At 42.3% G+C, this 18,502-nt stretch overlaps 1 protein-coding gene across 2 annotated transcripts in view; it reads right to left on the reverse strand.

Annotated features, from left to right (window-relative positions):
• Positions 1-1,540: 1,540 nt before the first annotated feature.
• TTC32 (tetratricopeptide repeat domain 32) overlaps positions 1,541-18,502 on the reverse strand; it is a 42,980-nt gene continuing 26,018 nt past the window's right edge. Inside the window, exons 2-3 of one of the 2 annotated variants that reach the window (XM_069235986.1) lie at positions 2,637-2,800; positions 1,541-1,967 (exon numbers count right to left, since the gene is read on the reverse strand). In XM_069235986.1, coding sequence (XP_069092087.1) covers positions 1,828-1,967; positions 2,637-2,800 — 304 coding nt within the window. In that variant the 3' untranslated portion in view covers positions 1,541-1,827. Of the gene's footprint in view, positions 1,968-2,636; positions 2,804-18,502 lie in introns of both variants that reach the window. The other variant, XM_069235985.1, reaches the window with a different exon arrangement.

Below are 18,502 nucleotides of genomic sequence, written 5' to 3' on the forward strand. Positions count from 1 at the left end.
GTGGGCTTTTAACCACGCCCATCTCACGCCCATCACTTTCACTCGTTTGTGGGCTTGCCTTTCAAAAATCCCTTGATGTAATTGGTAAATGCTTTACTTTTGTCTTTTCTTGGGGCAGTTGGGTTACCGCCTTGCAGACTGACCCTGTTACATGGATTATTGCATGATTGCCGATATACTTCAGTGTGGGTAAACTATTTATTTTTTTTGTCTCTCCCCTTCATGCTCCATGGCAGCCAAGACGCTCCATAGCTTTCACAAAAACATAGGTTTTATGTAAAAAATACTAAAATCCTCAAAGAGGCTCTCCCAACGCAGCGGGAGAGCTGATACTACAATATTCACTACACTCGGCCAGTGGTGGTCCTAGGACAATGTTCACGACCACGTGCTCTGGGTTACCACGCTAGGTTAGTGGGGACCCCAAAATAATATTCCCCCCACCATTCAGTGTCTGTTTAAGCCCCCTAATGGCTCTAACTTCTGTTTTACAGCTGGGAGCAGTTTGTAGTTTAAGGGCCTTGTTTATAATATCATTGCAATAGGCCTGTTAGCCCTAAAAATGTGTGATGCACTATGCGCTCAAGGGGCTAAATATATGGTTACAGTGCACTACTTTCTAACATTTTCTTTTCATGTGGTTATGCCCTTTAAGGGCTAACTAAATGGTTGCATGACCATGTTTATTACAGATGCTATTTTCATTGTGGTGTCCTCTATGGCCCAATCTGAGCATTTCAGTTTAATGCCAAAAGTTTATTTTATGATAAAGGTTTTATTGGGTTTACATGCTAACTGTATATGTTTTAATAATCTCTCCTTTTTGCAAATATTACCATGATTCAGACCAACTTAACATACATATTACACTATGACTGTTTGAACATTCCTGATATGTTTGGGTGGCCCTTCTAGTTTATTTCTCTCATTATTCCTCTGTGGCTGTCTTGTGTCTTTTTGTGGTAATTGTGTGAGCCAGCCAGCAACTCTGGAAATGGGGTGATGAAAGTGGTATTCTATTGGAATTAGCATTGCAGATTTAAATTAGAATGCTAAATGGCAACATTTTCATTTCTGACTGCAGATAGAAGGAATCAATTAAATCAAAGTGCTTTAGTGATATATAGGGCCACTGAAATTATGTGGCAGGAAAAGACAAAATTATGAGGCAGGGTTGACCAATTTATGTGGCAAGAAAAGTCTAGTTATGAATTTACAACGTCAATAGCTCTAACTCAAGCAAATGCGAGACCTATTGCATTGCAAATGCTTGTTTCCTCTACTTTGTTTCAGTCATGCTGCAGAGCAGTGAAATGGCTAAAGCATGGCGAAAGCACATTCACAAAGTTAACAGATCTCACATAGGCAAGGTCTAGTGGCTTTGGTAATCAGTTGTCCAATTAAGAAATGGTACCGGCTCTCTATCAGTGGATATAACAGATCAGGGAACTGAGCACCCAATTAGAGTCTAGCAGATCAAGATTTAAATTCTAACACAGCTAAGATGACCTTTAATGTTAATAAAATGAAAGCCACTGAGTTTACCATGAATACCCCTTTTATTAAAGTGCTTGGCAACAATGTAGTTCAGAGTGCGCTCCATATAAATTGCAATTGTAAATATTACAATCATGAACTTGATCATAGTTATTACTGTGACTATTATGCTTCAGTTAAATGTAAGCCATTCAGACAATGCTAAACCCCTTCTTTCTCTACTGTTAAGGAAAAAAATTAAATCACATCAAATATACTTAATCAATATTTGTTTTTTAGCTTCAACCATCACCATAAAGTTCCAAAGGTTATGAAATATGTCCTTAATGGTCAGGAGGACTTTTCATTATGTCTCTTACACCATTCTTCTTTATCAATATTTGTTTGTTTTAGACTCAGGACAGCATCCTGAAATCCTGGATTGATCTCCAAAACTTTCTTGAAATCCTTTACAGCTTCATCAAAAAAGGCTGCAATGAAACAGATGACACCCAGTTTTAAAATCTATATGGAGTGTTACAATTGTTAAAGTACGAGATCAAGGTACATTGAGTTACAGGGTCTGTCACATGACAAGAATACAAACACATCTTTCATCAACTGGTGACATACTAGTTGGAAGTGGGAAAAGTACTAATGGGATTTGTACATGTTATAGGCAACACGAAGTGCAGGTGTCTAAGAGTCAGACTGGAGGTAATAGCCCCTTTTACTTGAAACTTATTTTATTGCAGAAAGATTAAGTACATTGGCAGTGAAAAATAAAAGTCCCAATAACACGTTCTTTAGGGCAACTGTAGTAATAAACACACATTTGCTACTTTTCTGCAAGGGTCAAATTGAAGTTTTATCACAGCGGAGTGACTTTGACATGATGACAACACTATTTACTGCCTCACAACGTACAAAATTACCATTACCATTGTTGATGGAGGGGAGGAGCATTATGACCCGCTAGAACTTTCGCCACTCATGAGTTATGGCACTTACCCACTCTCAACAATGGTAATTATTAGCACGCTACACTCTGTGCCTAACATAAATGTATCGATATTTCAAAACTGCACATTGAGACAGGAGGTGCCTCCAACTGGAAGCCCAATAAATCTGAAAGTTGAAATCTCATGCAAAATATTTACCTAGTCGGTATCTTATCAATCCTCTGTTGTAATAAGGAACTTCGAAATTTGGCTTGATTTCAATAGCTTTTGTGTAGTCATCCATTGCTTCATAGAAGTCAACTTTAAAATATTTAATTTGTCCTCGGTTATTGTAGGCCACAGCCAGATCATCTGTATTGCATCTGCTTAAACAAAAGATACAAAACTGAGAAAAAAAAGTGTGTAGATCTTACTATCCGCCATTTCCGCTCCAGCAATCAGTAGTGTTGTTCCTTAATAACCACAACATCTTCTCCAGTATAACTTGAGGTTTATTCTTATAAATTACAAGATCTCTTGCAGAGAGCCCTCCACTGCTCCAACTTCAAAACTCCCTCTCAGCTGTCCACTACCTTCGTCATCTCATTCTAGATCAAATATCCTAGAATGCTATGACCAAACACACACGCGATAACCTAGAACACCACAAATCTCCTTCGTAACAAATGAAACTTATAAAGAAAAAAACATAACTAGTAGAAATAAATATATATAACACTTAAAAATGTCTTATACTGTTATAAAGCAAAGGTTGAATGAACTTTACAGAAATACTGTTCCACATTACTTTGCAACTAATATGAATAAGTGGCACAACTCCCTATATTATACAGTCATATTAATAAACAAAAAAATGGTATGGATATCGTATAAGAATTGTTATACTTAACAACAAATTGTTCCCGTTTCCTAGGACGTTCTAACATCTGTCCTGACCTGGATACTCTTCCCTCATTCACTGACACTGCTCTCTCCTCAGTGTACACAGTATTCATTTCAACATCATCATCCACCAACCAAAGAGGATTTCTTTCTTCTCACCCTACATCCAGATTCTTCATTTGCGTCACTTATCATTATTCCTCTACATTTAGCCAATTTGCTAAAATGTCAATCTTTGCCATCCTCAAGTTTGGCTGAATTGTAATAAATCTCCGGCACTCTGTAAGGTCCAGTAAATTTACTTCTACCCTTATCCATTTTCTTTTGACATCTCACTTTCACATAGTCGCCAACCATCAATTTCACTTCTTTCACACCATGTTTACTATCATATTGTTTTTGTACATGTCCCTTGCTTTGCAACGGTTCTCTCTAATCATTTTCCGCAATACTGGTTCTTATTTTATTTCATTCTTCCAAGCTTGATTATCTTTTCTTATAGGATCTCTTCCTCTCACTATTTCAAAATGGGAAAATCCTGTAACAGTAGGTGTGATGCGTTAAGACCAAATTAATTTGTTCACCTCTACTCTCCATTCTTTATGACTTTTAATAGCTAACTGGATGTTCTCAACCATACTCTATTAAAGCGTTCCACAGCGTCATTTGCCGGAGGATGATATAAAGATTTATGTCTGCAAATGATGTTATTTCTTAGCAGGAAATTCTGAAACTCCTTTGATATAAACTGTGGACCACTGTCTCTCAATATAGATTTTGGTATACCTTCTCTCTGAAATAACTCCCAAAAATGTTACTCTACACATGGAATCTACTTTCTCCTTTACTCTTTTTTCAGGCCGTTTTGAAAATAAATCTACTAAAACAACAATGTACTTTGATACATCAGAACAATCCTGTATCGGTCCTAAAATATCAACACTCGGCATCTCCCATGGATTTTCTGGGCACTCTAACAGAGATAACCGTGGACAAAATGGTTTCCAACTTTTATAACCATTTAGACAATATACACATCCTCACACTAAATGTTCCATTTCTTTGTCTAATATTGGCCACCAGTAATGTAATTTGACCATTTGTTTTACTTTTGTCCCTCATGGGTTATTTCCAAACTCTTCTTCTAAGATTGTATGGTGGTACCCACTTTCACTACCCTTCAAAGGAATCCATCATCTTCCCAGGATAATTCATCCTTAATTTTCCAAAAGGTCTTCTTTCTGCTTCCTAATGTTTCTTTTCAGGCCACCCCAACACCATGAAATCTTTAATTCATGTCAAAGTCAAATCTGCAGTTTACCTTCCCATCCACTGTTCCTTAGTTATGACAACAGTTTTATTCTCATCCATTCTTCATGCTGCACACCTCCAAAGGAGCTCTACTCAAGAAATGTTCTTCGCTTCCAGTAGATACTGTACCTTGTAAGTGTAATCTAACAGTCGTAATGACAATCTGGGTGTCGCTTTTTGCATTCCTTCAGTAGTAAGTATTTTGATCAGAGGCTTGTGATCAGTACATACTAGAAAATTTGATCCCCAAATATACTGCCTATTCTTTTCAACCCCCCATGCAGATGCTAACATCTCTCAATAGTAAAGATTTTTCCTTCAGCGAATGTGAGCATGTGAAGCACACAAAATAGTGTATTCTCTATTACCCTATTTAATTTGAAACAGAACTACACTCAAACCACTTCCACTAGCATCAGTTGTCACAATGGTCATACAGTCAAAGCATTGTAAGGGCAAAGCTGTGAATATGTCAGTTTTTATCCTCCCAACGTTTCCTTGTAATTTGGCAGCCCGCTCAAGCATATTATTTTTTTTTTTGTTAGCTGTCTAATGTCATATGTATTTTCTGCAAAAAAAGTTTTCACAAATTTTGCATAGAACTCAGACAGCCCTAGGAAAGACCTTATTCCATCTTTGCAGTTAGGTGAGGGTCCATTCTGTTATAAACTCTTTATTTGGAATTATCGCCGTCTCAGAAATTTCATGCCCTAGGATTTTTCTGCACATCATCTTCAATTGTTGCTATGTAATTAAAAAGAATACACCTTCCATTGTGCCCATTTCATATCAGGCTCATCTGGCCCTGATAACAATGGCAGTGTTGGAGTTAGTGTAACAGTTTGAGCACATGCTTTTTCTTTTAGGTACACCTCAAGTTCACTCAATCAATAACAATCTTACAGCCTTTTCCTCATAAATTGTGGCCTTAATGATGTTCCTGAGGGTTTTCCCGTATAAATTGTATTATTTACTTTGTAATCAAATATTACTGCACAACAATACGTAACTCAGCGTAATAGCGTCTTTGCGCACTGGCTGCTGAGGCACACTGTGCTGTTGGAAAGTGTGTGGTTGTGCATGAGGTAACTTGAAAAGGAAAGCGAGTCCACAGACAGCACTTCCCTGATGGGTGCTGTGGTGCACACTGAACCGCGAGAAAGGCAGCAAGTCAACAACACTTCCAGAAGCTGCATCATGTGTTGTATGCTGCCAGTAAGTTTATTAGCTTTTAAACTTACCCCTGTGCTGCTTCTCGCAATTACCAATGTAAACAATGGTCAATTTTAAAGCCGCTCAGCAATGCTTGAAACATACTTGTGCTGATGCTAGTTGCCCCTCGTAGGGTTTCTCAATTAAAAAATTGCTTTGTCATAGCATTCTAAGATCTTTAATCTAACACACACACACACACACACACTATCCTAGAACACCAGACAATCTATAATTAACTTTTGGTATAATCAGCTGTAGAAGAAATTTGTCCTTTTTTGGTCTTGCCTACCACATAGCATTTAGCTGCTTTAAGGTGAAAATCTCTAGTGGACCATGCCTAAAACTTAAGTGGGCTTAAAGATTGCCTACTGCTCAGCATTGGTTGGCCTTATTCACACTCTCATCTGCTTGCGACTTACCCAATGGATTTCCTTTCTCTTCTCGCATTTGTCCCTCTCTGGAGTATAAACTCATCACCGTGCTCTTGATTGGCTAACGTGCATTCTGCCACTGCTCACACCTAGGGGACTACTTTTTTATTTTTCTAAGCACTGCATGAGAATGCATGTTTTCTAAATGTATCCTTCATGTACGCTTCCTGCGCACCAAATCCCTACAACACCTTCCCAAGCACTCCATGTTGCTCCCCTTTTGCGTTCTCCCTTGTGTGCTGCCCGACTCCTCCTCATAAGCTCTGTGTTGCTCCATCACCCCTCCCCCAACAATCCCACTGTCTACTGCTTCCTCCTCTTTGGCTATTATTATATTGTTTTCTAAATTCTTTCCCCACCCATGGTTCACTGGTTCCCTGCCTGCTTTCCAATGCTTGCCTACCATCTGCTGCTTTGTTGTTCCCTCACCCAAGGCTGACATTTTGAATTGTTATAAAAAAAAGAAAGAAAGAAAATGGCACCCACACCAATCCACAAAAATGCAAAATGGTGCAAGCAAGTCATTTTGCATGTGCGGGCCCACCAATTAATGTGGCCCAAGTCACATCATGATACATTTTTCTTTTTCGCCAATTCTGCAGAGCATCGATAGAAAGTATTAGTAAAGTCAATAGATCAAAAAGGCAAAACCTATTGACTTTGCCAAAGCTTGTTGTATTTTTTGGGTTACAATACTTTACTGTTTATGATTCCACTTACGTCTTTCTTTATAGTTTCCCAGTTTAACCCATTTTTATTTGAAATAACACATTTAAGCATGTAACTAGTGTGTTTTTTGCAAACACTTAATGGTGTCACTTATCTCGGGCACTTTGAGGGCACTGGCTTATATCACAATGGCCTTTTTAGAAATAATACACATATCAATATATTATAGAAACATAAAATAATATGCAATAATTCGGCATATCAAGTTAAAAAAAATCATCCAAATTTCAGGGAGGAGTACGAGCACTCAGAGAGAGGACACAAATGTATTCATGTATAATGAGTTAAACAACAATTCTTCCTTTACTGAGTGTATAAAAGGCAGAGCTCACAAAATGCAGACCAACAAAGGATCAGACTACTATAGCACCTACTCCGCAGCACATTTTCATAGCAGTGTTGTCTGCCTGCAAGCCTATTTAGGTTTCACCTTGATCGTGCATGTGCTGTAGTCGGAAAGCCTCTTGCAAACAAATATATCTAAAACCGGGCCTAGATTCTGCCCTATGCTTACCGTCACTTACCTTTTGCTGGCCCCCATGTCTCTTTGACTTTCTGAGCACTTGCTGTTTCCACTTTCTCTTCAGTTTTTCTGGTCATCCATGGAGCTTGGACCAAGTACAGTTTCCAATCTCTGTGGCCAGTGTCCTCCCTCTGGCAACTGCTTGTAGAGCTACTTTTTTTTAAAATTTTAATCTAGTACTCCTTAAAGGTGCATGTGTTTGCAGGCTCCACTACCACTCCCCATTCCTCTCACCCCCTCTCCCATCTTTGTTGTTTGCTCTGTCTCTCCCGCTCACTCCTGCTTTGTTGCTGCTTGTGCCCGTCCCACCCACCCAATCTTGTGTCCTTTTGTTGCCCCCTCTGCCTCAGAAGTAAAGGAGATATGACAGCCAGCGCTGGACACACCATAGGGCTTTCTTCTTTATAATGTGTGTTTGTTGCAATTCATGGATACTTGGCCCCGGGGCAGCACCAGATTTAATCTGCCCATATCTCGCAGAAGAGTGGAAGCCTCTTTGTCCCGCTGGCTCAGGTTTAGGCATTAGATCCCATGGTAATGTTTTATCAGGCCATGTGTTGTGTTGCCAAGACTTTGGTTTGTTTTGAATGTTGACACTGCCATGCAACCACATCAGAGCACTAGGGAAAGTTTAGTTGTGGTTGTATTTTGTTTGTGTGTATTGCTTACTTAATGTTTGTATAGGAGGGTTGGACTCTTCAACAAGCATTTGGTTGCGCCTATGCGAGACCTATTAGTATTGTCAATGTTTTTATAAAGATGTTGCACTGCAGCACGAGTAAACAAAAACAATACAGTGTGGCACGACCAGCATTGACCATGCCATAGTGTTTTGTTTTCATTTCCTTCAAGTTATGTTGCACAGCAGCCCATGCTACTGTGCAACATCTTTAAAAAAAAACATTGCCCGAGCCAAATAGCTTGCACAGAGTGTAAAGGGTAGTAAGGGATTTTAAAGGTTCAGGATTTTATAGGGGTAAATGGTAGTAAAGAGTATTTAGGTTTCAGAGATGGTTATGGGGTAGTATTGTTTTTTATGTTTCAGGGTTAGTAGTGAGTAAAGGATTTTTTGTGTTTAGGAATAGGTAGGGGAAGGGGATAGTAGGTGTTTTATAGTTTAGGGATGGAGAGAAGGGTTTCCATTAAACAATATAGGGGAAATTGTGGGGAAACATATACATATATATCTATAAAATAATACTTAACAGCACTTTTGCGTAGTAGTGTATAAGATAAAACACTGAGTTGTAAAGTTCAACATGTTGTAATATATGCGTTGTAAATAGCACCTGGTAAAGGAATGTGCGACATCTGATGTTCATTTTTGCGCCTGTCTGTTATCAGCCAACAGAAGTTATCAGGGATGGACAAAAGGATAGGCCTCACCTAGAAACGTCCTCACAACAGAGACAGCAGTACCACTCCATCAAATGGCAATGCTAAGGAAGACTAATCAGCACCTCCTTTCTAACAAAAGGAATCTCAGAACTTCAAAACGTAGTTCTCGCTCCATCCTCCTTACTTTAGGTTTGGACCTTCTACCTCCAGCTACAGGAATGCAGGCAAAATATTTCCACTGCTTGGGAGCACATTCTTCACCTTCCATCTTGTGCGTTGCCAGGCAAAGGACATTAAAAAATGATCCCACTATTATTCAGGCTCACTCACACACACTGTTCATTATCCCAGGCATGTTTCATGTACTACACATGAGCACATTCTTGACATGCACCCACAATGCCAGCACAAGGATTTTCCTACCTCTAATCCAGCATCCTCTTGTTCCCGAGGCCCTCTCTCCTGCCTCAGCATACTACTGGTAAGTAACCATCTTAAAGATTTTTTTTAAGCATTTCTAGACAGCCACCGGTGGGTGCATGGCTGCACAGCGGACACCTTGCAGTTGCGTTTTCTGTTTTTACAAATCTCATTTAATAACGCTGCCATGGAATTGTGTGCATTCACAGAAGTAGTCTTTATGCAGCATTCATAAAAAAATAAAATACTTGTAACGCTGATACTGTGGATGTGAGTGCATCCACTCTGGCCATCTACGACGGGGAACAAAATGGGCTTTCAATGATGGCCATCTCCAGTGTCCATCTGTGAATGCCTTTTATTTTTGAAAAATACCATTCAAAGATGGCTAATGTGAATGCACAAACATTTGCAGCAGCCATATACAACAAAAAACACAAGCAAAACAAATAGGTTTCACAACAAAACCTATTGGTTTTGCCAATACTTTTGCAAAGAGAAATATGTTTATACCTGCATGGTTTACATTTCTATACAAACCAACTTTTATAGGTCTACATTTTATGAGCAGCATGGGAGGGCAATATGAAAGGCACAGGCCAGAATACAAGCAGGCAGCTTTAAGGGTTGTCTGGTAGCACTAGCGCCCTCCTCTCTGTGCAGATACTGATGTGTTCAGCTTTACCCATACATTATAGCATGCAGTTTAACTAGAAGGTAATCATTCAGGATTGCATAACAGATGTTATTCAGGTGCAAGGAAAGCAACAAAATGTGCAGCCAACTATTTGTAAATCATAGCTGTGCCAACGCACCTGTTCAGTCTGGGTGCAGGCTATACAGCAGGCCCAGGTGGAACTTGGTAGTGCGAAACCAGCAGTAACAATGACCATGCTCACACCAGTGTACTTTGTTAGGCACGAGAATTTGGCCTCGATTCTTTTTATTAAATGCTCTAACAAGTCACGACCTCTACCATTAGGGCCACACATTTTGGGGTTTATTGGAGGAAACCCTCTCATTGCATTTGGGCATTGGGGTGGACAATACCTCAACAAACATTCCTTCTTCACCCAAAAACGAAAAATAAATCAAACAGAAAACATATCAAAACAAAAACTGACACTAGGAAACGTGAAAAAATACCAACAGTACACAGAATCACCTTGGCATCCTCAGCCTTCTGAGACACGTATATCTAATTCAGGATAAAAATCTTTTAGTCAGGCAGAGATTGCTGGTCTCGGTCTAAGGTTATATCTGACTGCCCATTTTCTACAGACTTCACAATTGTTCTCAGCTAGCTCTTCACATTGCGTACAGATCTCCATGCCAAGTATGTTATTAGAGCAAGCTCTGTGACTGCCTCCTTGAGAAGTGGCTGGAACAGGAGACAGTTCTGGACGTGTCAAAGATGGTCGGAGAGCACTTTCCTCCTGCTCCCCACAAGCATTTTCATCACCTCCAAAATCCTCCACTAGATGAGCATCCTGTTGGCCCAAAGCCCTGTGGTTAAGTTGTCTGTAGATCTTGAACAAGGCTATGTTCCTGGTAATGGCCTCACCTCTTCTCCTTGCCGTTATAATTGTCCCATGAACAGCACTGACTTTCCAAGGGTCCATTTTGAATGGCAAATGGATCTTGCTTCTTAGGTGATGATTCAGGATAAACACGAAGTCTCCCACGTGGATATGTCGGGCCCTTCTCCTCCATGACGTTTTGCCGTTCTGTACTTTTTGTTGGCGTACAGCTTCCGCTGCTTTTTCTCAGATTGATGACAGCTCCACAATATGAGAAATGGTGTCGCCCACAATCCTATTCATGCACAGAGTGCTGGAGCTTACTGTGGTCATGGCATGTGAAATAAGCAGGTATTCTCGAAGAAAAGCATACAGAGCACATTCCATATTCTGGATGTTAGCCAGTGCAGTTCTCAGAACTATATTCAAAGTTTGCATGAAGCGTTGAACATCCCCATTTGCCTGTGGCCAACGGGGAATTATCCTCCTGTGATGAAAGATTCTGGATGTCATGTAGTCAGAAAACTCCTGGCTGGAGAACGGGGGACCGTTGTTTGTCCTAGGTTCACTCTGTAACCCATGGGTAGCCATGACCTTCTCTACTCTGGATATGGTTTGGCTAGGGGTCATGGATTCAAGAATCTCAACTTCAGGATATTTAAAAAAAGTTATTGATCATGACCAGCATGTGCTGGTCATCCGGTAAACTCCCAAAGTCAGCAATGGAGCAATGCCAAAGGGGGAATGGTTTCTGTGATCAGCAGTGCAGCTGCACTACGAGCTCAGCAGCTTGACACAGAGGGCACTGTAGTACTGCCTGTTCCACTCGGTCATCAAGCCTCGGGAATCAGACTATGTTTCCAAGTCTGGATTTTGTTTTGACTACCTCTTGATGGGCAGTGTGAGCCAAATCCATGACCTGTTGTTGTAATTGTGCAGGTATCGCCAAACGGGTACCCCTCCATAAGCACGCATCGGGGGAAAACAGCAAGTTAATGATGAAATGGCGAGGTGCCCTCAGAGTGGTGGGAGACACTGTGGGTGAGCATGTTCCAGTTTCCTGAAGCTACAGCCGATATTTCTAACTGAAAGCATTCATCAATGTTGGTAGCTTTAAAGATATCCCCCAGAGAAATAGGTAGGGGCCTTGACCTCTCAATGACTAGTTTGACATACTTCTCCACTTCATCGGCATCCGATTCTTCATAGGCAGCCTTGCATGCCTAGCTAGATAGTCCACAGGATTCTGAGTTCCTGGCCTGTATACAACAGAGAAGCAGTTGGAGAATCCACTTCACAATCCTAGGTGGCACTTATGAGAACAACCCAGTGAACAGGGGAATCAGCGACTTGTGGTCTGTGTGGACTATGTAAGGGTGACCATAGAGATATATGTGAAAATGGTGACATCCCAAAAGAATAGCTATTGCTTCTTTCTCTATGTGTGAGGATCGCCGTTCAGTGTCTGTCAGAGCATGATTGGGTTTTGCTATTGGAGCCCATTTACCATTTTCTTGCTTTTGGGACAGGACTGCCCCAAGGCCTGTGAGATTGGCATTCACTGAGAGCTCAGAGTCATGGCAAGGATCAAAATCGGAGTCCCCGTTCCTTGACAAAGTTTGTTTTTGTCAGTTCTCAGAGAGGGGGCAGGGAGGGTGATCAAATTCTGAATGAAGTGGCCACAGCATGTGATCATCCCCAGGAAGCTACGCATAGCTGTGATGCTCGTGGAAGCTCAGGAAGATCGAATGTCCTGAACCTTAACTTGGTCTGGCATGACTCTGTTCTCAGAAAATCAGTAGCCACAAAAAGATATTTCCTTCTTGAGAAATGCACACTTCTCTTTGTGGAGGGTGAGCCCACTGTTCAATTGTCATCGAAATGTCACTCTATATCTGATGAGATGCTCCCCAAGGGTAGGCACTTGCACTTGGAGGTCACTGCTGACACTGATGACTCCTTCTAGTCTGGCCAACACCCCAATGATCTTGTTCTGAAACATTTCAGCTGTGCTGGACACTCCGAAACTGAAATGTTTGCTCCGCCACAGCCCCACGTGGGTGGAGAACGTTGTGAAAGCTCTGGACTCTGGTGTCAGCATCAGCTGATGGTATCTAGCTCAGAGATACATTTTAGAAAACCATTGCAACCCACTAACTTCTGCCACGATGTCATCAACCACAGGTGTTAGGATGCCTGTCCTACCGGATGGCCATTATGGTTGTTGCATGTCCACGTATATGCAGACCTCTCTGTGCTGCTTGGGTTTTCTAGCTACTACGATCAGAGAGACCCAAGGGGTCTGGCCTTCTACCCTTTCAATGATGCCCTTCTGTCCAGCATCCATAGTTCATCGTCCACTTTCTGGAAGAGATGGGATGCCATGCAGCGATCTCTCAGCGCCACTGGTTCAATTGAGTCATCAATGTAGAGGTGCCCTAATAGTTTTTTCAGACAACCAATACCTTCGAACAACTGTGCAAATTTGTTTAGCAGATTGTCCACACCTCTGAAATGGACAAAGAATGCAAATGAGAGTAACTGGAGACGTTCTGATGTCCAGCAGCATGTCAGAGCCTCCTTTGGTGACACATACTTTGGTTCGTGTTGTGTGTGTCTCATGAGTGATTTCAGTTGTGAACACACCTGCCTAAGAGATGGGTGTAGATGAGCCAAATGAGAATACCTGGGTAGAGGTGGGGCACCGAGTAGGCTGTAGTGGCACAGTCTGTAGAATGGACTGTGCTGAAATGTTAAAGGAGATGCCTGTGTCAATCAGGGCTGGGACTTAATGTCCTGCAGGGAGAATTGTGCATTTTGCTATCCATTGTCTGTGATGCTCTCCAGGTTGCATGGCATGTATGACATGCACCATACACTGCACATCGTAATTGGCCATGTTCTCTTCATCATCTTGGAACTCTATTATCCCCATGGTATTCACTGTCTTGGGGTTCTGTACTTTCTGAGATGCAGATGGGCGTCATACTTTAGAAAAATGTTTGAGTTTATTGCATGCTGAACATTTCTTTCCTTACACTGATGTGGCTACGGCCCTCCGAACCAGTGTCACAGTTTGGGGGTCATGGCTGACTAGGAGTGAGCTTTCTTCTTTTTGACACCTCATGTTGTGATCACATTGACCGGTTTTGAATTGTCTTTGCGACCCACCCAGCGGCTGTGGCAGGCAGGGAGGGAGGCTGAAGGTGTATAGTCTGAGGTGCAGCTGTACACTGGAGAGCATGAAGGCATCTCCCTATGCCGTTGTAGAAGTCACTGTACCTATCAGGCCACGCCCAGCAGAAGCAGCTGTAAGGGAGGCTGCCGGAGATGTGGCCAGGGGCAATCGAGTGGCAGGCTGGATTGATCCGTAAGAACCAGCAGCCAAGAGCAATCAATCAATCAGGATTTGTAGGCACACTTTTCGCCCATGAGGATATCAAGGCTCTGTGTCAGCTGCATGGAATCCAGTCTGGGGAATCAGTTGAAGAGCCAGGTCTTGAGTTGTCTTCTAAAGTCCAGGATGGAGGACCTTAGGTGGATAGGCAGACTGTTCCAGGATTTTGCTGTCAGGTAGGAGAAGGCGCGTCCTTCGTAGTTGCATCTGTGGATCCGGTGGGGTGTGGTCGAAGTGGAGGGATGCTGAGCAAAGGTGCCTGGTGAGGTGGTGAAAGCTTAGCCAGTGGTTGAGGCAGGCTGGTCCTAGGTTGTGCAGGGCTTTGTAGGTGACGGTCAGCATCTTGAATTGGTATTTTTTGTGTACTGGAAGCCAGTGAAGGTTCCTGAGGTGTGGGGATATCTGTATACATCTTGGGAGGTCAAGAATGAGCCTGGCTGCTGCATTCTGGACGATCTGGAGTTTTTTCCTGAGGTGTGTTGTGAGTGCAGTGTAGAGAGCGTTGCTCTATTCCAGTTGGCTGGTGATGAGGGCCTGAGTGGCGGAGTGTCTTATGTCAGTGGGGAGCCAATTGAAAATCTTATGTAGAAGGCAAAGGGTGTGGAAGCAGGCGGAGGATACTGTGTTGATGTGGCTTCTCATGTTTAGTTTGGTGTTGATGATGACCCCTAGGTTTCTGGCTTTGCTCCGTAGTGGTAGGTGAGCCCCCCGGGTCACTGGCCACCAGAAGTCACCCCAGGGTGAGGTGGAGTTTCTGAGAAGCAGGTCTTTGTTTTTGTCAGAGTTGAGTTTTAGGCAGTTGTCCCTTATCCACTCAGCGATGCTGTTCATGCAGAGGTGAAAGTCGGTCTTTGCCTTGGCCTTTGGACAGCGAGAGGATAAGCTGCAAGTCGTCTGCATAGGAGATGTTGCTCAATCCGTGGTTTCTTACGATGTTGGCTAGTGGGGTCATGTAGGAGCTGAAGAGTGTATGACTGATCCCTCTGGAACTCCACAGATGATGGACTTGGGTTGCAAGCTATGATCACTCTAAGCTGCGCGCCTGTGCATCCTCACAGGAGATTCATCAGTGCGCAGGAGGTCACAAACAGCGCGCACTGCAAAAGCTTTTTCTGGGCCATAAATCACTGAACAAGCAAAGAGATCTTTCCACACTGTGTGAAAAGTAGAATGAAACAGAAACAGTCTGATTTCTCAGAAATAAGGGCCTGCTTTTCTCACTGCTCACGCTTTTAATCTTGTTCTGGCTACCACTGCTTTTGGCATCTCTTTTGAATCACCTGCAGACCTAAGCTCTTTTGGTTTCATTCAGCAGCCATTCCACCCCTCTTTCTTTTAAGTGCATGTTATTCGTTCACAGCATTGAACACCAAAGGACACTTCAAGGTTGACACAAATGGGATTGTCGGAGGGAAAATACACCAGCTTTGTTTCACGCTCAGTATGTATGAGAATCATGAACTTCTGCCAGAGGTTTTTAGCACTTTCCTATGTGCACTGGTGATTCATTTGGACGTGCAAACATGTCTAAACTGCCTTTTAATGGTACCATTTTACACTGCTATATGAACACAATGCTGCAAATTTTGGAAGTAAGGTGTGTTTGGGAAAGGTGGCATTACGTAAAGCAGTGGAAACAGTGAAATATACTCCTTGAATACCATGTAAAGTTATAATTAGTGTAATATCACATTAACATGCGTTTTGACAGTGCCAGTTCCTTCTTCGCATGTATGAACTTTACTGATATCAGTGTGGTGACAGTAAGATGCAGAGAGTGGCAAGTTTGAGAGTGATTAAGCGACCTGGTGAATGTGAGTATGAATAAGTGCACGAGACAGAGCACAAAATTATGAAAGTGAGATAGTGGACACACGGAAAGTTAGTGAACAACAAATAAATACTGAGAGAGTTAAGAGAATGTTTGAGCATGTGTGTCAAGGTGAGTGAGAAAGTGGGACAGTGTTATCTTCCAACAAATGAATGAGTGAGAGAGAGCGAGTGTGTGACAGAATGTGAGCAAATATTAACTAAGCATGAAAGCTTGAGAGTAAGATTATAGAAGTCTGAATGAGAGCATGTTCGAGGAGGGACAAATATTATTGGACCATGGTGGGATGGAAAGAGAGAAGCAAGAATTAGAAAGAAGACAAGAATTGTATGGTAGAGTAAGTAATAGGTATTCTGTTGACTACTAACCAATGAGTCAAACATATAGAAGCAACGCCTACAATTTATAGCACATTTTAAAGCTTTTCAGTCTGTAGCTGAAGTAGTAAAATAAGGCCATGCATTTTGTGGTACATTAACTGTTTGACCGGCCTTCTGTGGCACATAAAAGGAAGGGCAAGCAAAATAACTGATAAGCAAAGTAGGGACACAGAAATTCACACTGTATTTGCGTGTGCCATATTTTCTGCTACATGTATTTTGATGGACGTTTCTCTATTGTTATCGTCATGAATATTTAAATTTCCTTTCACAAAATATATAATGGGTGATATTTCTTCTGAATGTTGATGTTGCAATCTTGTTTTTTCAGATAGCTGTAATTTCTAATTTACCATCCACATGTTCTACAGAGCTTCTGATAAATATGGTGCTCATTCTAAGTAAATATTTTTCTGCTGCAGAGGAATGTGCTTGTGGGAGTATTGAAGTTTGAATGATTTTATGAGCTTCCATTGATAACAGACTTGAATGTAGTTTACTTTTTAGCTGAGATAGTTAGAAAATATGCTTAAAATGTGTAATGTTGCACCATTTTATGCAAAATGGGGGCCTAGCCTGACCCTTGCAATCATCGCACAGAGTAATGTATTGCATGCTCACATAATGTCTTACCTCAAAGTGCTGCGGCGCACACAGCAAAAGAAAAAATAAAGCGTGCCCACATACAATCTATCACCACACACCAGTGAAAATAATTAGAGGGAATATTGGTTGCAAGCTGTGCGGTGCGAGGAGGGTTCTGTGTTCATCCAAAGAGGAAGGAGGCAATCCATTTTAGGGGGTCACCCTGGATACCGATCTGGAGACTTCTGAGGAGGGTGTGGTGGGAGACTATTTCGAAGGCCACCGAGAGGTTGAGGAGGATGAGGGCAGTCGAGTCTCCTTGGTCTAAGAGGGTTCTGATATCATCCACTGCAGCGATCAGGGCAGTTTCAGTGCTGTCACTGGAGCGGAATCCAGATTGTGTTGGTCCAGCAGGTTGTTCTCTTCCAGGTATGACGGGAGTTGCTGGTTTATGGCTTTTTTGAGTACATTAGCTGGGAACGTTTTTGAGGCTGCTGGGGTTTGGCGGAGGGCTCCGCGAGGAGGGGTTTGACTCCTGTGTGTTTCCAGCCATTACTATCTGAGTTGATGGATGAGTTGAGTATGTCTATAAGTCTGTTGCCGATGCTGTTGATGCCGAAGTTGAACATGTGATGTGGATATGGGCTGTGGGGGATCCTTAGTGGATGGTTTTCATGATGTTTGTGGTATTTTGGGTGGTGAGCTGTTTCCACTTGAGGAGTTTAAGCTTGGAAGGGGTGTCTGAGCTGTTGAGTAGGCTGATGGTGTCTGCTGCTGTGGGCTGGGGTGCAGAGTTTCTGTATATGGCTGTGATTTTATCGTAGAAGTAGGTGGCTAGGGAGTCACATAGGTATTGGGTGTGGTAGGTAGTGTTCTCTAGTGCTGATGGGTTGGTGAATTCTTTGATGATATTGAAGAGTGCTCTGCTGAGGTTGGTGCTGTTTTGAATGTGAGTGGCCAAGGCCTGTTTTCTAGCATTCGCTAGGAGTTTGTAGTATTGGTTGAGGGCATCCTTGTATGCAGTTCTGTCCTTGATTTTTTTGGCACTGCTCCACATCTGCCCAACTTGTTTGCAGGTCTATTTACAGTGCAGAGATCTGGAGAGTACAGCTGGCTTGTTTGGCAGTTTGTTGGGATTGGTGGGGGTGACAATGTCTGCACAGTGTGAGATCCAAGAGGTTACGTTTTTTTTACGTCTCTGTCGATGTCTTGGGTGGTGTCGGGGTCTGGAGAGTGGTACCCGGAGGGTTGGAGTTGAGGGCGTCGGACCACCAAGTTTCAGTTACCTTGCTCCAGCTTCAAAGTGAGGCGGGCGGAGGTCTGGGCGTTGTGCCTGGCATGAAGAGGTAGTTGAAATGGACGATGCAGTGGTCAGTCCAGGCAAGTTTGGTGTTGTGACTGTATTTGAATCTGTTGCTTGAGGTGAAGATTGGGTGTAGGGTATGTCCAGCGATGTGTGTGAGGTAAGTGACTAACTGTCGGAGGCTGATGATTTCCATGCT

Source organism: Pleurodeles waltl, chromosome 5, assembly GCF_031143425.1.
Source record: "Pleurodeles waltl isolate 20211129_DDA chromosome 5, aPleWal1.hap1.20221129, whole genome shotgun sequence".
Taxonomy (NCBI): domain Eukaryota; kingdom Metazoa; phylum Chordata; class Amphibia; order Caudata; family Salamandridae; genus Pleurodeles; species Pleurodeles waltl.